Source organism: Salvelinus fontinalis, chromosome 1, assembly GCF_029448725.1.
Source record: "Salvelinus fontinalis isolate EN_2023a chromosome 1, ASM2944872v1, whole genome shotgun sequence".
In the NCBI taxonomy this organism is placed as follows: domain Eukaryota; kingdom Metazoa; phylum Chordata; class Actinopteri; order Salmoniformes; family Salmonidae; genus Salvelinus; species Salvelinus fontinalis.
In genome coordinates this window covers 8,327,165-8,349,883 of record NC_074665.1, presented here as the reverse complement: position 1 = coordinate 8,349,883, position 22,719 = coordinate 8,327,165, and the positions used below count along the sequence as shown (strand labels likewise).

The 22,719-nt window shown below is 43.9% G+C and overlaps 1 protein-coding gene across 2 annotated transcripts in view; it reads left to right on the top strand.

Annotated features, from left to right (window-relative positions):
- Positions 1–14,425: 14,425 nt before the first annotated feature.
- LOC129812678 (cAMP and cAMP-inhibited cGMP 3',5'-cyclic phosphodiesterase 10A-like) overlaps positions 14,426–22,719 on the top strand; it is a 117,006-nt gene continuing 108,712 nt past the window's right edge. The window contains exon 1 of one of the 2 annotated variants that reach the window (XM_055864572.1): positions 14,426–15,029. In XM_055864572.1, the coding sequence (XP_055720547.1) occupies positions 14,852–15,029 (178 nt within the window). In that variant the 5' untranslated portion in view covers positions 14,426–14,851. The remainder of the gene's footprint in view (positions 15,030–22,719) is intronic. The other variant, XM_055864493.1, reaches the window with a different exon arrangement.

The window sequence follows — 22,719 nt, the reverse complement described above, 5'->3', positions numbered from 1 at the left end:
GGTTAGCTCCAGTAGTGGTTAGCTCCAGTAGTAGTTAGCTCCAGTAGTAGTTAGCTCCAGTAGTAGTTAGCTCCAGTAGTGGTTAGCTCCAGTAGTAGTTAGCTCCAGTAGTTGTTGGCTCCAGTAGTAGTTAGCTCCAGTAGTAGTTAGCTCAAGTAGTAGTTGGCTCCAGTAGTAGTTGGCTCCAGTAGTGGTTAGCTCTAGTAGTGGTTAGCTCCAGTGGTAGTTGGCTCCAGTAGTGGTTAGCTCCAGTAGTAGTTGGCTCCAGTAGTAGTTAGCTCCAGTGGTAGTTGGCTCCAGTAGTAGTTAGCTCCAGTAGTAGTTGGCTCCAGTAGTAGTTAGCTCCAGTAGTAGTTGGCTCCAGTAGTAGTTAGCTCCAGTAGTAGTTAGCTCCAGTAGTAGTTGGCTCCAGTAATAGTTAGCTCCAGTAGTAGTTAGCTCCAGTAGTGGTTAGCTCCAGTAGTGGTTAGCTCCAGTAGTGGTTAGCTCCAGTAGTGGTTAGCTCCAGTAGTAGTTAGCTCCAGTAGTGGTTAGCCCCAGTAGTAGTTAGCTCCAGTAGTAGTTAGCTCCAGTAGTAGTTAGCTCCAGTAGTAGTTAGTAGCTTCAACTGCATTGTGAGCCATCCAGGTTACCGTGAAGCAGTTGTTAGGACCATCGAACATTCAGGCTGCTGCAGAGACACTATGGAGATGCTAGTCTAGTGCACCCGGGTTAAAATGTGTTTGTTTAAAAGAGTGAGAAATGGGTGTAATTGTTGCAATAGCTTCCCACTGGGAATACACTGGTTGAATCAACATGGTTTCAACATGTCATTTCAATGAAATTACGTTGAATAGACGTTGAATTGACGTCTGTGCCCAGTCGGTTGTGAGTAGGCAACATATCCTATAATCCTAAATTGACGTGTTGAATTATTTTGTCATATTTAATGATTTTATATAATTTCCCTAATCTGGGCCGTTTTTGTTACTACCTTACACAAGCTTGCATTTTCACCCCATAAATTAAGTGGAATTAATCAATTCATTTTTGATGTCAATATAAAAGTTTATAGTCAGCAAGATGATACTAAATAGATTTAAACAGATTCTTTGGTTTGGTAGCGTTGATTCTGTCCGTCCGAGGGACATGGAACGCAGTTGATCATTTTCAAACTCAAATGGCAAGAAAAAAATCAGGATGTCTCTCTTTATAATTTTTTTTGGCCCACAAACAACTACAGGGATTTGACAATCAAGCTGTCAATCAAATGAAAGCCAACCCCTGTCACTATGTAGAAGTTCACTGTACGACCAATAGTATGTGGACAGCTGCTTGTCCAACATCTCATTACAAAATCATTGGCATTAATATGGAGTTGGTCCCCCCTCTGCTACTATAACAGCCTCCACTCTTCTGGGAAGGCTTTCCACTAGATGTTGGAACATTGCTGTGGGGACTTGCATCCAATTCATCCCAAAGGTGTTCGATTGGGTTGAGGTCATGGCTCTGTGCAGGCCAGTCAAGTTCTTCCACACCGATCTCGACAAACCATTTTTGTATGGACCTCACTTTTTGCACAGGGGCATTGTCATACTCAAACAGGAAACGGCCTTGCCCAAACAGTTGCCACAAAGTTGGAAGCACAAAATCGTCTAGAATGTCTTTATATGCTGTAGCTTTAAGATTTCCCTTCACTGGAACTAAGGGGCCTAGACCAATCCATGAAAAACAGCCACAGACCATTATTCTTCCTCAACCAAACTTTACAGTTGGCATTATGTATTTGGGTATGTAGACTTCTCCTGGCATCCACCAAACCCAGATTCGTTCGTCGGACTGCTCTACACCTCTCCAACCGACGCTTGGCATTGCGCATGGTGATCTTAGGCTTGTGTGCGGCTGCTCGGCCATGGAAACTCATTTCATGAAGCTCCAGACGAACAGTTCTTGTGCTGACGTTGCTTCCAGAGGCAGTTTGGAACTCAGTAGTGAGTGTTGCAACCGAGGACAGATATGTGCTTCAGCACTCGGCGGTTCCGTTCTGTGAGCTTGTGTGGCCTACCACTTCGCGGCTGAGCCGTTGTTGCTCCTAGACGTTTCCACTTCACAATTACAGCACTTACAGTTGACCAGGGCAGCTCTAACAGGGCAACAGTATCATTTTTATGTTTTATGAATATAAATTATACTTTTAACAATATTTTTCCAACAGGATTCTACTTAATCATGTAAAAACTTCTGAATGAGCCCCAAAACGTGCTTTAATATATTAATTATGATTATATAACTGAAATCGTAAAAATTAGTCCGTCTTGTTTACAATTTTAATGATAGTTAACCACAACATACCCAAAAGTCAGGAGTTCTGATTCTCCCACGGGAGTTCTGATTCTCCCACGGGAGTTCTGATTCTCCCACAGGAGTTTTGGTAACTGGCTACAGTTGCTATACTTTCAAGCATAATATCTTATCTGGCTGAAATCTATAAGCTCTGTGGTTTAGTTGGTACGGTGTGGCATTTGAAATGTCCTTTAAGGTTTTCACATTCTTCTTTATTGTATTGTTTTAATTCCTAAATGCTTTTAATAAAGTCCAATTTGATTTTGATACATTTGGGACCTGACTAGGGATGTGATGAACGTTTAAAAAATTAAAATAATCCTAATGTTTAAACAGTCATTTTTAAATGATAAAATTACATGTGAATTCACAATGCAGATATTGTCCTGCATATGACCACTAGGGGGCGATGCAGTTCAATCTACTGTAGTCATGAATACCTACCAGACAGCGCCCACCTTACTGCTGTCCTCAGCAACAATGGTAGTTAAAACAGTGGTCTCAATACACAGGACTTTCTGTGATGGCTGTGATGTATGTTAGCGTGTTCATAGATGTCCAACAATACTGTTAACTCCACGTAGGGTGTTCGTGAGCTCACGCTTTGTACTTGCAGAGCAATCGTTGCATAATTTCTCCGGTCCGTCAAGGTTTTGGACATCTTGTAGTCTGGATCTACATATGCCATCAGGGTTATTGAAGCCAACATCCACTACCATTGGCTGCTTATCAACTGCAGTCCTTTCTGTAATCAGCGCTGTGATTTTTCTCTCTCTTATTGCACTTCAAATCAAATGTTATTTGTCACATACACATGGTTAGCAGATGTTAATGCGAGTGTAGCGAAATGCTTGTGCTTCTAGTTCCGACGATGCAGTAATAACCAACGAGTAATCTAACCTAACAATTCCACAACTACTACCTCACACACTTTGTTGGTGTGAGGAGCCTGTCTGTCTGCTGTTTGGGGACCTGCGCTGCTGCCAGCCACTGTTTGGGTCTCACAGGCCCTGCCTCTCGGATGGTTAAGCATTGTACCTGTACTGCCACTGTAACGCAATTCCACATTGCAAAGTTTGCATTTCGCCACCTTCTCATTTAACTTCTGAAAGTTTTGCCAAACAGGACATCGCTGCTGTCGCTTCCCTGTCTCACTTCCCTGTCTCACTTCCCTGTCTCACTTCCCTGTCTCACTTCCCTGTCTCACTTCCCTGTCTCGCTTCCCTGTCTCGCTTCCCTGTCTCACTTCCCTGTCTCACTCTCTGCTATTTTTCCACCCGTTTAACGGCGTTGACGTACGGAGTGCTATATATTTCTTGAATATAATTGTAAAGATTCATGTCTCCTCCCACTAACCTCATAGCGTTGTTGCGATAGGTGTTTATAAAAAATGAAATCCCGTTATGATCATCGGGACCTGCTATTGGTAGTTAACAGCACTGTGATTTTAATTTTGTTGAGAAAGAAATGAAGTAGTCGTGCTTTATTTGTTCACATAAAAGGGTAGTGTCAAACCAGTGGGCTGCTCAGAAAACTAGACACAGAATCTGTAGTCTCAATACTTACAAAATTACTGTCACCGGAAGCATTCACACACACACATGCGCACACACACACACACACACGCACACTCATACACACACGTGCACACACACAGAAAGGACAGTGCAGACAGACGCCAGCATGTCCGTTAAGTATTACTCTACCTCCAGGATGGTTCAATGATGTCCAGGCAAATGGCTGTCCTCCCCGTCGTCCCCGACAACACACATAATAAACAGCAGCTCTCAACAACCTAATTGCCTATTAGGCATCAATCCAGTCCTCCTCGCCTTCTTCTCTCCCTCCTTCCTCTAGCTGCCTCCGTTGGGCCTCCTCTCCCCGGAGACGCAGACCGCCACTGTCCCAGGGGCCAGAGCTGGTTGGAATGACGTCATGATTTCAACCAGCTCTGCCATCTTAGATGTTTAGATGGAGCTATTATCCCTCGGTCAAAAGCAGAAATACTATTTTTCTGTCAGATATTTTTTTGTCTTCCTTTCTTTGCCAATCGATAGATGAGTGAAATATATAATGATTGAATGATTGAAAGACGTACTATATAATTAATGAATGAAAACCCTGCTGAAAAAAACTGCATATACCAGAATACATTTCAAGCTGGTCCATGCTGGTCAGTGCTTGTTGTTGTGTTTTTGCTGGTGACCAGCCTTCGCAGTGTTTTGGACACTGGTGACTAGCCTTCGCAGTGTTTTGGACACTGGTGACTAGCCTTCGCAGTGTTTTGGACACTGGTGACTAGCCTTCACAGTGTTTTGGACACTGGTGACTAGCCTTCACAGTGTTTTGGACACTGGTGACTAGCCTTCGCAGTTTTTTGGACACTGGTGACTAGCCTTCACAGTGTTTTGGACACTGGTGACTAGCCTTCACAGTGTTTTGGACACTGGTGATCAGCCTTCGCAGTGTTTTGGACACTGGTGACTAGCCTTCGCAGTGTTTTGGACACTGGTGACCAGCCTTCACAGTGTTTTGGACACTGGTGACCAGCCTTCACAGTGTTTTGGACACTGGTGACCAGCCTTCACAGTGTTTTGGACACTGGTGACTAGCCTTCACAGTGTTTTGGACACTGGTGACTAGCCTTCACAGTGTTTTGGACACTGGTGACTAGCCTTCACAGTGTTTTGGACACGTGACTAGCCTTCGCAGTTTTTTGGACACTGGTGACTAGCCTTCACAGTGTTTTGGACACTGGTGACTAGCCTTCGCAGTTTTTTGGACACTGGTGACTAGCCTTCACAGTGTTTTGGACACTGGTGACTAGCCTTCACAGTGTTTTGGACACTGGTGACTAGCCTTCACAGTGTTTTGGACACTGGTGACTAGCCTTCACAGTGTTTTGGACACTGGTGACTAGCCTTCACAGTGTTTTGGACACTGGTGACTAGCCTTCACAGTGTTTTGGACACTGGTGACTAGCCTTCGCAGTTTTTTGGACACTGGTGACTAGCCTTCACAGTGTTTTGGACACTGGTGACTAGCCTTCGCAGTGTTTTGGACACTGGTGATCAGCCTTCGCAGTGTTTTGGACACTGGTGACTAGCCTTCGCAGTGTTTTGGACACTGGTGACCAGCCTTCACAGTGTTTTGGACACTGGTGACCAGCCTTCACAGTGTTTTGGACACTGGTGACCAGCCTTCACAGTGTTTTGGACACTGGTGACTAGCCTTCACAGTGTTTTGGACACTGGTGACTAGCCTTCACAGTGTTTTGGACACTGGTGACTAGCCTTCACAGTGTTTTGGACACGTGACTAGCCTTCGCAGTTTTTTGGACACTGGTGACTAGCCTTCACAGTGTTTTGGACACTGGTGACTAGCCTTCGCAGTTTTTTGGACACTGGTGACTAGCCTTCACAGTGTTTTGGACACTGGTGACTAGCCTTCACAGTGTTTTGGACACTGGTGACTAGCCTTCACAGTGTTTTGGACACTGGTGACTAGCCTTCACAGTGTTTTGGACACTGGTGACTAGCCTTCACAGTGTTTTGGACACTGGTGACTAGCCTTCACAGTGTTTTGGACACTGGTGACTAGCCTTCACAGTGTTTTGGACACTGGTGACTAGCCTTCACAGTGTTTTGGACACTGGTGACCAGCCTTCGCTATGTTTTGGACACTGGTGATCAGCCTTCGCTATGTTTTGGACACTGGTGACCAGCATAAGCTGTGTTTTGGATACTGGTGACCAGCCTTCGCTATGTTTTGGACACTGGTGACCAGCATAAGCTGTGTTTTGGACACTGGTGACCAGCCTTCGCTGTGTTTTGGACACTGGTGACCAGCCTTCGCTATGTTTTGGACACTGGTGACCAGCCTTCGCTGTGTTTTGGACACTGGTGACCAGCCTTCGCTGTGTTTTGGACACTGGTGACCAGCCTTCGCTATGTTTTGGACACTGGTGACCAGCCTTCGCTATGTTTTGGACACTGGTGACCAGCCTTCGCTATGTTTTGGACGCTGGTGACCAGCCTTCGCTATGTTTTGGACACTGGTGACCAGCCTTCGCTATGTTTTGGACACTGGTGACCAGCCTTCGCTATGTTTTGGACACTGGTGACCAGCCTTCGCTATGTTTTGGACACTGGTGACCAGCCTTCGCTATGTTTTGGACACTCGTGACCAGCATAAGCTGTGTTTTGGACACTGGTGACCAGCATAAGCTGTGTTTTGGACACTGGTGACCAGCCTTCGCTATGTTTTGGACACTGGTGACCAGCATAAGCTGTGTTTTGGACACTGGTGACCAGCATAAGCTGTGTTTTGGACACTGGTGACCAGCCTTTGCAGTGTTTTGGACACTGGTGACCAGCCTTCGCTATGTTTTGGACACTGGTGACCAGCCTTGGCTATGTTTTGGACACTGGTGACCAGCATAAGCTGTGTTTTGGACACTGGTGACCAGCCTTTGCAGTGTTTTGGACACTGGTCACCAGCCTTCGCTATGTTGTGGACACTGGTGACCAGCAAAAGTTGTGTTTTGGACACTGGTGACCAGCATAAGCTGTGTTTTGGACACTGGTGACCAGCCTTCGCTATGTTTTGGACACTGGTGACCAGCCTTCGCTATGTTTTGGACACTCGTGACCAGCATAAGCTGTGTTTTGGACACTGGTGACCAGCATAAGCTGTGTTTTGGACACTGGTGACCAGCCTTCGCTATGTTTTGGACACTGGTGACCAGCATAAGCTGTGTTTTGGACACTGGTGACCAGCCTTTGCAGTGTTTTGGACACTGGTGACCAGCCTTCGCTATGTTTTGGACACTGGTGACCAGCCTTCGCTATGTTTTGGACACTGGTGACCAGCATAAGCTGTGTTTTGGACACTGGTGACCAGCCTTCGCTCTGTTTTGGACACTGGTGACCAGCAAAAGTTGTGTTTTGGACACTGGTGACCAGCATAAGCTGTGTTTTGGACACTGGTGACCAGCCTTCGCTATGTTTTGGACACTGGTGACCAGCATAAGCTGTGTTTTGGACACTGGTGACCAGCCTTCGCTATGTTTTGGACACTGGTGACCAGCCTTCGCTATGTTTTGGACACTGGTGACCAGCATAAGCTGTGTTTTGGACACTGGTGACCAGCCTTCACTATGTTTTGGACACTGGTGACCAGCCTTCGCTATGTTTTGGACACTGGTGACTAGCCTTCACAGTGTTTTGGACACTGGTGACCAGCCTTCGCTATGTTTTGGACACTGGTGAACAGCCTTCGCTATGTTTTGGACACTGGTGACCAGCATAAGCTGTGTTTTGGACACTGGTGACCAGCCTTCGCTATGTTTTGGACACTGGTGATCAGCCTTCGCTATGTTTTGGACACTGGTGACCAGCATAAGCTGTATTTTGGACACTGGTGACCAGCATAAGCTGTGTTTTGGACACTGGTGACCAGCATAAGCTGTGTTTTGGACACTGGTGACCAGCAAAAGTTGTGTTTTGGACACTGGTGACCAGCCTTCGCTATGTTTTGGATACTGGTGACCAGCCTTCACTATGTTTTGGACACTGGTGACCAGCATAAGCTGTATTTTGGACACTGGTGACCAGCATAAATTAAAGTAAAACCATAATCAAGTTACATTATGCCAGTTTGCAAAGTAATGTCCAATTCCTTTTGAAATCCAGTCAGAGAGGATTCCCAAAATCTACACTCAGAATGACTGCCAGAGTTAAACAAAAGTCTATTGAGTGACTACCTGAAGGATCTAAACTGGAACAACAATCTATGTAACAGGAGAAATAAGTCTACTATACAGATTGGATTAGTTTAGAAAAATATATGTTATTTGTCTTGTGTAGCATAACATATATTTTTGAACGAATGAATCAATCAATGTATGTGCAAAAACACAGATATTGCAACAAACAATTCTAAATATCAAACTGCAATAGAGCATGCTGGGAAATATGTTAATGATGGGCGTGGTTTTGCAGACAAATTTCTGATTACTTGGAAGTCAACTTCACATGGGATTTGAACTCACAACCTGCGTTTCCTGCTATGCCACTGGATCTGTGGGTATGATTAGGTCGTTAAAAGATTAGAACCAATAGACATTCTGTCATTTGTCCCTATGGGGGAACACTTTTTAGGTGCCATGTAGAACTCTTTGATTTTTCCCTGTAGGGCAGTGGTTACCAACCATCGATCGCATTTGTAGTTGATCACCAAACATTTTATGTAAAAAAACTACAATGATAAAGCCTTGCGTTCTTATATATGTTTTATTTTAGCGATGTTAGAAGTAGGTGCACTTGATTCAGCAGCCCTAGCTCCGGCAAGACAAAGTGTTCCCATTTTGAGAACAACAGCAACATCTCAAGACATCAGTCAGGAAGTTAAAGCTTGGTGGCAAATGGGTCTTCCAAATGGACAATGATCCCAACCATACTTCCAAAGTTGTGGCAAAATGGCTTGAGAACAACAAAGTCAAGGTATTGGAGTGACCATCACAAAGCCCTGACCTCAATCCTATAGAAAATTTGTGAGCAGAAATGAAAAAGCATGTGCAAGCAAGGAGGCCTACAAACCTGACTCAGTTACACCAGCTCTGTCAGGAGGAATGGGCCAAAATTCACTCAACTTATTGTGGGAAGCTTGTGGAAGTCTACCCGAAACGTTTGACCCAAGGCAATGCTACCAAATACTAATTGAGAGTATGTAAACTTCGGACCCACTGGGAATGTGATGAAAGAAATAAAAGCTGAAATAAATCATTCTCTCTACTATTATTCTGACATTTCACATTCTTAAAATAAAGTGGTGATCCTAACTGACCTAAGACAGAGAATTTTTACTAGGATTAAATGTCAGGAATTGTGAAAAACTGAGTTTAAATGTTTTTGGCTTAGGTGTATGTAAACTTCCGACTTCAACTGTACATGTTCAGGTTGTTATTCAGCACTGTAACACTTTTTTCTCCCCAATTTCGTGATATCCAATTGGTAGTATGGACTCGGGAGAGGCGTGTCCGAAACACGACCCCACCAAGCTGCACTGCCCACTTAACCCAGAAGCCAGCTGCACCAACGTGTCGGAGGAAGCACCGTACACCTGGCGACCGTGTCTGCATGCATGTGTCCGGCCCGCCACGGGAGTCGCTAGAGGGCAATGGGACAGAAATATCCCAGCCGACCAAACCCTCACCTAACCCGGACGATCCTGGGCCAATTGTGCGTCGCCTCATGGGTCTCCCAGTTGAGGTCGGCTGCGACACAGACTGGAATCGAACCAGGATCTGTAGTGACACAGCGCTGCAGTGCCTTAGCCCGCTGCGCCACTCAGGAGGCCCCCTTTAACACGTTTATAAGCCATGCACGTACTCCCTACTTCCACTCACGCTACAACAGCCGCAATGAATGAGTTTAGCAAAGTGTTTCAATAAGCTTGCGTTGTTATTATTAGCGGCTTGTGTTATTTTTAATGAGGACTATTAACATTTCTCCGGTCATAGGAGTAACAACAGGAAAAGGTGCATGAGGCAGAAATAATGCTGTGCGACTTGAGTTAAAATATAGTATTTTCTACAATTGAATTAAGGTGTTATTGTTGTAAAAATGACTTGTTGTCTATCTTACATTCACTGCACTTAGAGACGTAGGTGGGGGCAATGTGCTGGCGGGGGTGCATTATCATATTTGGGGGCATGGTCTAAAATGTGTTGTATTTGTGCCAACCATTAGTGGAAGTGTTGTACCAGTTTAAGTGGTTTTATCATGTTGATGACAGTTGAACACCTCTTTTGTTCACTGTCAGTTCTACAATCTTGGTCAGAGGTTCTGACAATCAGGAGTTGGACTGTGTTGGGGTTGCTGTGCATCTTCCAGTAACCTAATGGCAACTGGTCTAGTTTTCAGTAACTTACTGTCTGCTTGCTGCAAGTAATTATTGAAATATTCACAGTAATTTAGTGTGTCACGGAGACTGACTTGATGGTGTGACTGGAAGATCAGTTTGCTGCCAACGATGACGCTGGGTCCCGAGTGTACAGACACAAATAATACTTAGTAGTCTTGTAAACAGAAAAGTTTAGTGAAGGTATATTCAACTACTGCTACAACACTGCTACTCACGGTTGGTGCAAATACACATATATTAGACCACACTCCCTAATATGGAGCGACCCAGGGATGTGTGTGCTTTGGGGACCTTTAACAGAATGTGACAGGCAGAACAGGTGTTGTATGTGGAGGATGAGGGCTGCAGTAGGTACAGTGGGAAGAACAAGTATTTGATACACTGCCGATTTTGCAGGTTTTCCTACTTTACAAAGCATGTAGAGGTCTGTAATTTTTATCATAGGTACACTTCAACTGTGAGATACGGAATCTAAAATCCAGAAAATCACATTGTATGATTTTTAAGTAATTAATTTGTATTTTATTGCATGACATAAGTATTTGATACATCAGAAAAGCAGAACTTAATATTTTTGTTTTAGATTCCATCTCTCACAGTTGAAGTGTACCTATGATAAAAATGACAGACCTCTTCATGCTTAGTAAGTAGGAAAACCTGCAAAATCGGCAGCGTATCAAATACTTGTTCTCCCCACTGTATATTAGACCACACTCCCTAATATGCTAATCAACTCCACCGGTAGCCCCACCTACGTTTCTAAGCGCAGTGATGAGTGTACCTTATATTCAACATATTGGGTTGAAAAATGTATCTGAATCACCTTTAATTTGCAATGTAAATTTTCACATACCAAGAATTTGCCTTCGTGTGAAGGTGCTACCATGCACCCTACCATGCACCCTAAAAGGAACTGCCCAGTAGTATGTGAAGGTACCTTATGTGTACCCAGGGAACAACACTGTACGCTAACTACCCTAATTTCGAGAGTGTTTGGAAATATGTTCTTGGTAATAGAGATATACCTGGTGACACTGCTGAAACATTAATGAATACCCTTCTGCTTAAAAGCTTCCAAGTTCAAATCTCCAAAGCATTTATGCACACTATATCAAGTGTCCCTGATCTCTGCAAAAAAATTTTTACATTGAAATAATCTGACAACTATTGATTTAATTCTGGGCAGCTTTTAGCAAAGTGCAGAAATGTTTTCTTGCTATTAAATCTGTGGCCAATCTCTGTCATGCCCACAGACCTGGTGGCATGGCAGGAAATTCAGGTCATTAGCAACCAAAACCAAGATGTTGTGAGTTCAAATTCCAAGTCTCAAGTAATTCCTTTTACAGCAATAACAACTTCATTCAGCTGTAAAAAATGTATTAATTTGTTGTTGTTTACCTTTTCACTGCAACCAGTAGCCTGTAGTGTACCGTAAAATTACAGAAACTTTTTAACAATGTAGCATTTCATGACAACGTTAAGTGTGGAGATGGACCAATTGAAGTTGGAGATTCCCGGCGCCATTTGGTGCGTCGCAGACCCGGAGGAGGAGGAGGGGGAGGGGGGGTGGTGGTGATACAGAGGAGTCAATGTTCAGTCCTTGAGTCACTGCCTGACAAAGTCATGTTAGGATATATCAGTTGTCCTGTCGGAGCTTTTGTGCCGAATCCACTGCGTTGTTTCAGGTGCAACATTTATGGTCTGACTTCAGAAGAGTTCCCAGGGTGTGTTGAGGGGTGGTGTCCCATCCCCCCAGGCCTTTGGTATGGTGCAGGAGCAGATAGGGCCAAAGTAGTGGAATGGGGTAGCGGGTTTTTAATGGTGTCTAGGGCTCTTTTTCACTTTCTTAGAGGAACAGACTAATCAAGATAATTTAATGGAGGTAGACTGAATGGCCTCACACTTCAGTACAGTAGGTAGACTGAATGGCCTCACACTCCAGTACAGTAGGTATACTGTGAATGGCCTCACACTTCAGTACAGTAGGTAGACTGAATGGCCTCACACTCCAGTACAGTAGGTAGACTGTGAATGGCCTCACACTTCAGTACAGTAGGTAGACTGTGACTGGCCTCACTCTCCAGTACAGTAGGTAGACTGTGACTGGCCTCACTCTCCAGTACAGTAGGTAGACTGTGACTGGCCTCACACTCCAGTACAGTAGGTATACTGTGAATGGCCTCACACTCCAGTACAGTAGGTAGACTGTGACCGGCCTCACACTCCAGTACAGTAGGTAGACTGAATGGCCTCACACTTCAGTACAGTAGGTAGACTGAATGGCCTCACACTTCAGTACAGTAGGTAGACTGAATGGCCTCACACTCCAGTACAGTAGGTAGACTGTGAATGGCCTCACACTTCAGTACAGTAGGTAGACTGTGACTGGCCTCACTCTCCAGTACAGTAGGTAGACTGTGAATGGCCTCACTCTCCAGTACAGTAGGTAGACTGTGACTGGCCTCACATTTCAGTACAGTAGGTAGACTGTGACTGGCCTCACACTCCAGTACAGTAGGTATACTGTGACTGGCCTCACACTCCAGTACAGTAGGTAGACTGTGACCGGCCTCACACTCCAGTACAGTAGGTCGACCGTGACTGGCCTCACACTCCAGTACAGTAGGTCGACTGTGAATGGCCTCCCAGTACAGTAGGTGGTGGTGTTTGCACCTAAAAGTTGAATGCGATCTGCCAATCAAATTCCAAAGAAGAAAAAGAAGAAGCATTTCATGGCGTGAAAGGACAACATGGTGGAAAGGGAAAAAAACAGGATGGTTCTTCAAAACCATCACAGTAGTAAAGAACCCTTCCTGATATGAAAAAATTATATTAAATAGAACCCATCAAACCATTCCTGGTATTCTGGTCAAGGTGGTCTGTAAAACCACGCCCATCATTATCATATTTCCCAGCATGCTATATTGCAGTTAGATTTTTTTTGAATTGCTACACAAAGATAATTAACCTACATTTTCTAAACTAATCCAATCTTTTAGTTGGATTTATTGCACCCATTAATGAAATGGTTTTTACATGGTTTGGGTAGGGTCATTCACTGATCGTCCTAATCCCGCTAGTCATTCTGATTACAGTTTGCGGGAGATACACTTCAATTTGAAAGCTAGCATAATGTGACCTGATGCTGGTTTTGCGGGTGACTAACATATGCTGGTAAGTTTATGATCGGTATATGCTTTTCACCAGTGTCCAAAACACATTGAAAGCTGGTCACCAGCGAAAACAAAAGAAAGGCTGGTCACCAGCAAAAACGCAAGGAAGGCTGGTCTCTATGCTGGTTTTTTTTCAGCAGGGAGATGGAATTAATAAAAGTTGGAATGAATGTATGAATGAATTAATGAAAAAAGGAAATTAATGAATGAAATATATCATGAATGAAATAGGTAATTAATGAAGTATATAATGACTAAAAGAGGTAATGAATGAAAGAGGTCATGAATGAAAGGTAATGAATGCATGAATGAAAGATGTAATGAATGAAAGAAGTTATGAATGAAAGGTAATGAATGAAAGAAAGAAAGAGGTAATGAATGAAAGGTAATGGATGAATGAATGAAAGAGGTTATGAATGAAAGGTAATGGATGAATGAATGAAAGAGGTTATGAATGAAAGGTAATGAATGCATGAATGAAAGATGTAATGAATGAAAGAGGTTATGAATGAAAGGAATGAATGAATGATATATGTAATAAATGAGAGGTAATGAATGAAAGAGGTAATGATTTAAAGATACAATAAATGAGAGTTAATGAATGAAAGAGGCCATGAATGAAAGGTAATGAATGAGTGAAAGATGTAACAAATGAAAGAGGTAATGCATCTAAGATGTAACAAATGAAAGAGGTTATTAATTAAATATATAATGAATGAAATAGGTAATTAATGAAGTATATATAATGGCTAAAAGAGATAATACATGTAAGAGGTAATGAATGAAATATGTAAAAAAAAAATAGAGGTTATGAATGAATGAAAGATGTATAAATGAAGAGGTAATGAATGAAATATGTAATAAATGAAAGAGGTTATGAATGAATGAAAGATGTATAAATGGGGGCCTCCCGGGTGGCGCAGTGGTCTAGAGCGAGACCAGAGTCTCTGGGTTCGCGCCCAGGCTCTGTCGCAACCGGCCGCGACCGGGAGGTCAGTGGGGCGACGCACAATTGGCTTAGCGTCGTCCGGGTTAGGGAGGGTTTGGCCGGTAGGGATATCCTTGTCTCATCGCGCTCCAGCGACTCCTGTGGCGGGCCGGGCGCAGTGCGTGCTAACCAAGGGGGCCAGGTGCACGGTGTTTCCTCCGACACATTGGTGCGGCTGGCTTCCGGGTTGGAGGCGCGCTGTGTTAAGAAGCAGTGCGGCTTGGTTGGGTTGTGCTTCAGAGGACGCATGGCTTTCGACCTTCGTCTCTCCCGAGCCCGTACGGGAGTTGTAGCGATGAGACAAGATAGTAATTACTAGCGATTGGATACCACGAAAATTGGGGAGAAAAGGGGATAAAAAAAAAAGATTAAAAAAAAGAAAGATGTATAAATGAAGTGGTAATGAATGAAATATGTAATAAATGAAAGAAGTTATGAATGAATGAAAGAGCTGATGTCCTCCTCTGTCCCGTGTTATTGTGTAGGTCTGACGGATGACAAAGTGAAGGCGTATCTCTCCCTTCACCCTCAGATGCTGGATGAGTTTGTATCGGAGAGCGTGAGTTCAGAGACGCTGGACAGATGGCACAAGAAGAAGAGCAGCGGTAGCCTGCCTGCAGGTAACTCACACACACCTCTCACGATGATACACTGTTACATACTGTAGGTCTCAATGGAGCACCAGCTAGTTTATAGACGATGTGTTGTCCTTATAAAGACTTTATGAATTACTGTAAAACTTCAATTAAACGCAGTCTCAAATAGCCGCCTGTCCCTTTTAATAGCCGGGCAACGGCCCACATTTCAGCAAATAAACGCCTGATCTAAATGAATTGTTTACGAGGTTAGCATTAATTATCATGAATTGTTTATGAGGTTTAATGTTTGATTTGTTACATTAAATAATTCAGTAATGAGTCTAAAAGTTATGGCTATCATCCATTTTTATCGCCAGTAAGAAACTTCTAGCCATTGGCTGCTAACAGCTGAGAACTGCTAGCCATTGGCTGCTAACAGCTGAGAACTGCCTGCCATTGGCTGCTAACAGCTGAGAACTGCCTGCCATTGGCTGCTAACAGCTGAGAACTGCTAGCCATTGGCTGCTAACAGCTGAGAACTGCTAGCCATTGGCTGCTAACAGCTGAGAACTGCCTGCCATTGGCTGCTAACAGCTGAGAACTGCTAGCCATTGGCTGCTAACAGCTGAGAACTGCTAGCCATTGGCTGCTAACAGCTGAGAACTGCTAGCCATTGGCTGCTATCAGCTTAGAACTGCTAGCTAACTTGCAAGCAAAAAAACAGCTTCGGGAGTACAGTAACCTATAAATTGCTGATCGCCCTCTAGTGGCATAAGTAAGATCTGCCAAAAATGCACAGTCAAAGAGGAGCATAATTATTGTCAAGGGAAGAAAAAAAAAATCTTCAAAATATAGACACACTAAGACAATAAACGTGACACTAGCTAGGTTTCCATCCAATTTGCAACAGATTTTCATGCAAATATTCTAAAATCTGCATAAAACAATATGCACATTTTCCCACCAGAGATGTGTTTCCATCAAACGGACTTTTACGGATAGCTTGTGCGTGACGACAGTGCACTTAAAAATAACTTTTGTGGTTAAATTGGGTTTGGGTTTCAAAAAATACAAGTTAAATTGGTTTCCATCGCATTTCAAACTCTACTGGTTTTGTCACTAAAACTGTTGCGTTATATAGCAAATGTACCCACTCTCGTCTTGGCACGACTGCTCTAGCTAACAGTTTGGAGATACAGTGTAGGTAGGCTAGTCTACTGCATAATGACGTTATTATGGATAAGAGCGAGAATGTGTCAAACGGTAGCCAAGAATCGATCATCATGTCACCAGAATAAGAGCCTTGGTATATATTGAAAGGAGAAAAGCTCGTCACCGTGCACTTTCACCACCCTGTGAAGTTCATCAGAACTTATTTCATCTGTAGCCTAATAAACTGCATGGTATCCCTGAGTTGTGCTTTCCCATACTGTATCATCGGGTGACTCCCAAGTTTCCACCGCTATTTCTCGCATAATTAATTTTACAGACACGAAAAGATCCCACCATGTCGAACGAACACATTTTCTGTCGGCATTTATAAAATTGTACCGGTATTTCATGTATCCGTCAGCTCAGTGATGTGACTTTTCATCGGGTAATTTCGTCAGGTAATTTCGTCAGGTAATTTCATCAGGTAATTTCGTCAGGTAATTTCGTCAGGTAATTTCGTCAGGTAATTTCGTCAGGTAATTTCGTCAGGTAATTTTGTCAGGTAATTTCATCAGGTAATTTCGTCAGGTAATTTCGTCAGGTAATTTTGTCAGGTAATTTTGTCAGGTAATTTTGTCAGGTAATTTCGTCAGGTAATTTCGTCAGGTAATTTCGTCAGGTAATTTCGTCAGGTAATTTCGTCAGGTAATTTCGTCAGGTAAATTCGTCAGGTAAATTCGTCAGGTAATTTCATCAGGTAATTTCGTCAGGTAATTTCGTCAGGTAATTTCATCAGGTAATTTCGTCAGGTAATTTCGTCAGGTAATTTTGTCAGGTAATTTCATCAGGTAATTTCGTCAGGTAATTTCGTCAGGTAATTTTGTCAGGTAATTTCGTCAGGTAATTTCGTCAGGTAATTTCGTCAGGTAATTTCGTCAGGTAATTTCGTCAGGTAAATTCGTCAGGTAATTTCGTCAGGTAATTTCGTCAGGTAATTTCGTCAGGTAATTTCGTCAGGTAATTTCGTCAGGTAAATTCGTCAGGTAAATTCGTCAGGTAAATTCGTCAGGTAATTTCGTCAGGTAATTTCGTCAGGTAAATTCGTCAGGTAAATTCGTCAGGTAATTTCGTCAGGTAATTTCGTCAGGTAATTTCGTCAGGTAATTTCGTCAGGTAAATTCGTCAGGTAAATTCGTCAGGTAATTTCATCAGGTAATTTCGTCAGGTAAATTCGTCAGGTAATTTCATCAGGTAATTTCATCAGGTAATTTCGTCAGGTAATTTCATCAGGTAATTTCGTCAGGTAATTTCGTCAGGTAAATTCGTCAGGTAATTTCATCCGCATGAAATGGTTGGATGGAAACGTGGTTACTGTTTGTAAATGATAACACGTTAGGGCAGGAAATTAAGTAATTGGTTAAAATTCTGGAAGTGAATGCTGAAATTAAACAATATACTATTCAAAATGACCAAAAGCTGTGTGCATTAAGGAAATAGAGGCCTGACTCAAATAGAAGCCTGTCTCCTCTATTCAGTGCCTGTTGTGTTCATCGATTTAAGCAAATAAAGGCCTGAGCTATTTTAAGTTTTATGGTATGAAGCTTTTATAAGAGCAGCAGCAGTAGCAGGTCTGCAGGTAACAACCTCTATGTAGTGCCTATGCAGTGCTTATGAAGTGCGTTATGAATGGCCTATAAAGCCTTTATAAGAACAGTAGCAGGTCTGCAGGTAACAACCTCTATGTTAGTGCCTATGCAGTGCTTATGAAGACTTTATGAATGACCTATAAAGCCTTTATAAGAACAGTAGCAGGTCTGCAGATAACAAAGACCTTTCCTATTATAAGCTCACAGACCTAGCACATTCATCAATAGCCCACAGGCCTGACTGGCCCCCATCCCTCCTACTGACGTCAGAAACAACCTCCCGGGACCAGTGCCGTCCCGAAAGGGGGGTAGGGTGTTCCTGTGTGTCTGTGCGTGCGCACGCAAGTGTGTGTGGAGGGGGCTGGCAGAGGGTGTGGCTGTGAGGTGGGTTATGGTTAGGAGAGCTGGTAGAGGTGAGATTTGTCAATGTGCTTTGCCGTTTTCAGTTTTTCTACATGAGGGCTACAGTCAGCCAGTCAGCCAGTCAGCCAGTCAGCCAGTCAGCCAATCAGCCAGTCAGCCAGTCAGCCAGTCAGTCAGCCAGTCAGCCAGTCAGTCAGCCAGTCAGCCAATCAGTCAGCCAGTCAGCCAATCAGCCAGTCAGCCAGTTAGCCAATCAGCCAGTCAGCCAATCAGCCAGTCAGCCAATCAGCCAGTCAGCCAGTCAGCCAATCAAATGAAGGGTAGGGTATTATTATATATTTTGTTCTTCATTTAGTCATTTAGCAGATGCTCTTATCCAAGTTTAATGTTTTATTAGTCGTGTGTACAGGATAAGCATGCTATACACTGAGTGTAGAAAATTAAGAACACCTGCTCTTTCCATGACATAGACTGACCAGGTGAATCCAGGTGAAAGCTATGATCCCTTATTTACGTCACTTCAATCCACTTCAATCAGTATAGATGAACGGGAGGAGACGGGTTAAAGAAGATTTTTAAGTCTTAAGACAAATGAGATATGGATTGTGTGTCTGTATCATTCAGAGGATATATGGGCAAGACAAAATATTTAAGTGCCTTTGAACAGGGTATGGTAATAGGTGCCAGGCGCACCGTTTTGTGTCAAGAACTGCAACGCTGCTGGGTTTTTCACGCTCAACAGTTTCCTGTGTGTATCAAGACTGGTCATCCAGCCAACTTGACACAACTGTGGGAAGCATCGAAGTCAACATGGGCCAGCATCCCTGTGGAACGCTTTCAACACCTTGTAGAGTCCATGCCCTGATGAATTGAGACTGTTCTGAGGGCAAAAGGGAGAGGTGCAACTCAATATTAGGAAGGTGTCCTTAATGTTTTGTACACTCAGTGTACATCGTCCAACCAAATGCTTGCAGGTTCCATCTGGACAATACAACAACAATAATAAATAATAAAAAAGATAACAATATGAACATAAAGTAAATGTCTCAGTAGAATATAATAAACATGTTAGCATCAGTATAATACAGGAAGACACAATTTAAAGTCCAATATTTACATGTGTATTGGGTATATATTTAAAATTTAAAATTGAACCTTTATTTAAGGGGGGATGTGGGTGGCAGTGTATAAATTGAGCAGTATAAAAATAGTCTGGTAGCAGCTGTTGTGATGTGTGTTAATGTGAAGAGAATCAGAGCAGGTGGTCAGTCCAGTTCAAGTGTTCAGCAGTCTGATGGCTCGTAGACAGAAACTGTCTCTGAGCCTGTTGGTATCAGACCTCATGCTCCGATACCATCTGCCCGACTGTAAGGAAGAGATCAGCTCACGGCTGGGCTACAGACCTTCCTCTGGCACCGTTTCAACTAGTCCAGGATGGGTGGTGGACGCAAGGTCCCAGTGATGTACTGGGCTTTCTTCACCACCCGCTGGAGGGCCTTGCGTTCGTGGACGAAGCAATTCCCGTACCAGGCCGTGATGCAACCGGTCAGGATGCTCTCGATGGCATAGCGGTAGTATTTGGAGAGGACCCGTGGCGGCATGTCAAATTTCTTTAGCCGCCTTAGGAAGTAGAGACGCTGTTGCTCCCTCTTAACCAGAGTGGTGGTGTTGTTGGTCCATGTCAAGTCCTCTGTGATGTGGACACTGAGGAACTTAATGCTGCTGACTCTCTCTACTGCAGTCCCGTTGATGTGGATCGGGGCGTGTTCCCTCCTCTGTTTCCTGAAGTCAACAATCAACTCCTTTATTTTGCTGACGTTGAGGGAGAGGTTGTTGTCCTGGCACACCACAATGCCAGTTCACTTACCTCCTCCCTATAGGCTGACTCGTTGTTGTTGGTTATCAGGCCTATAACCGTGGTGTCGTCAGAAAACTTGGTGATGCAGTCGGTGTCGTACAAAGCCATGCAGTCGTTGGTGAACAGGGAATACAGAAGAGGACTGAGGACACACCCCTGGGGGGCCCCTGTGTTAAGAGTCAGTGTGGAGGAGGTGTTGTTGCCGATCCTCACAGTCAGGAAGTCCAGGATCCAGTTGCAGAGGATGGGTTCCAGACCCCGGGTTCTGATCTTGGTGATGACCTTGGAGGGAACTATAGTGTTGAATGCTGAACTGTAGTCAATGAACAACATTCTCACATGGCTGTTCCTCTTGTCCAGATGTGTTACGGCTGATTAGCGATGGAAATGGCATCTTCCATTGATCTGTTAGAGCGGTAGGCAAAGTGGAGTGCGTCTATTGTGCATGGCATGCAGGTCTTGAACGTGGGCCATGATCAGCCTCTCAAAGCACTTCATGATGACCGAGGTGAGCGAGGCTACGTCCCATTGTTCTTCTTGGGCACTGGGACGATGGTGACCCTTTCCTTGTGTAAAATGACCTAGCGGCCTCATGGGTGGAATGTTATTCATATTTTTCATAATTTCATAATTAATTAACATTATTTAAAATAACAGGCACCCTAACCCTAACCCAAAAGTTTGGACACACCTATTTATTTTCTTAATTTTTTACTATTTTCTACATTGTAGAATAATAGTGAAGACATCAAAACTGTGAAATAACACATATGGAATCATGTAGTAACCCAAAAAATTGTGTGCAAATGAGGTAAGTTAAGGGAGGTAAGGCAATAAATAGGCCATGGTGGCGAAGTAATTACAATATAGCAATTAAACACTGGAATGGTAGATGTGCAGAAGATGAATGTGCAAGTAGATACTGGGGTGCAAAGGAGCAAGATAAATAAATAAATAAATACAGTATGGGGATGGATTGGATGGGCTATTTACAGATGGGCTATATACAGGTGCAGTGATCTGTGGGCTGCTCTGACATTTGGTGCTTAAAGCTAGTGAGGGAGATATGTGTCTTCAGCTTCAGTGATTTTTGCAGTTCGTTCCAGTCATTGGCAGCAGAGAACTGGAAGGAAAGGCGGCCAAAGGAGGAATTGGCTTTGGGGGTGACCAGTGAGATATACCTGCTGGAGCTCGTGCTACGGGTGGGTGCTACTATGGTGACCAGTGAGCTGAGATAAGGCAGGGTTTTACCTAGCAAAGACTTGTAGATGACCCGGAGCCAGTGGCTATGGCGACGGGTATGATGCGAGAGCCAGCCAACGAGAGCGTACAGGTTGCAGTGGTGGGTAGTATATGGGGCTTTGGTGACAAAATGGATGGCACTGTGATGGACTGCATCCAATTCGTTGAGTAGAGTGTTGGAGGATATTTTGTAAATGACATCGCCAAAGTCGAGGACCTGTAGGATGGTCAGTTTTACGAGGGTATGTTTGGCAGCATGAGTGAAGGAGGCTTTGTTGCGAAATAGGAAGCCGATTCTAGATTTAATTTTGGATTGGAGATGTTTAATGTGAGTTTGGAAGGAGAGTTTACAGTCTAACCAGACACCTAAGTATTTGTAGTTGTCGACATATTCTAAGTCAGAACCGTCCAGAGTAGTGATGCTGGACGGGCGGGCAGGTACGGGTAGTGATCGGTTGAAGGGCATGCATTTAGTTTTACTTGCATTTAAGACCAGTTGGAGGCCACGGAAGGAGAGTTGTATGGCATTGAAGCTCGTCTGAAGATTTGTTAACACAGTGTCCAAAGAAGGGCCAGAAGTATACAGAATGGTGTCGTCTGCGTAGAGGTGGATCAGAGAATCACCAGCAGCAAGAGCGACATCATTGATGTATACAGAGAAGAGAGTCGGCCTGAGAATTGAACCCTGTGGCACCCCCATAGAGACTGCCAGAGGTCCGGCCAACAGACCCTCCGATTTGACACACTGAACTCTATCTGATAAGTAGTTGGAGAACCAGGCGAGGCCATCATTTGAGAAACCAAGGCTGTTGAGTCTGCCGATAAGAATGTGGTGATTGACAGAGTCGAAAGTCTTGGCCAGGTCGATGAATACAGCTGCACAGTATTGTTTCTTATCGATGGCGGTTATGATATCATTTAGGACCTTGAGCGTGGCTGAGGTGCACCCATGACCAGCTCTGAAACCAGATGGCATATCGGAGAAGGTACGGTGGGATTCAAAATGGTCGGTTATCTGTTTGTTAACTTGGCTTTCGAAGACCTTAGAAAGGCAGGGTAGGATAGATGTAGGTCTGTAGCAGTTTGGGTCTAGAGTGTCTCCCCCTTTGAAGAGGGGGATGACCGGGGCTGCTTTCCAATCTTTTTGGAATCTCAAACGATACGAAAGAAAGGTTGAACAGACTAGTAATAGGGGTTGCAACAATTTCGGCAGATAATTTTAGAATGAGAGGGTCCAGATTGTCTAGCCCGGCTGATTTGTAGGGGTCCAGATTTTGCAGCTCCTTCAGAACATCAGCTATCTGGATTTAGGTGAAGGAGAAATGGGGGAGGCTTGGGCGAGTTGCTGTGGGGGGTGCAGGGCTGTTGACCGGGGTAGGGGTAACCAGGTGGAAAGCATGGCCAGCCGTAGAAAAATGCTTATTGAAATTCTCAATTAAAGTGGATTTATCGGTGGTGTCAGTGTTTCCTA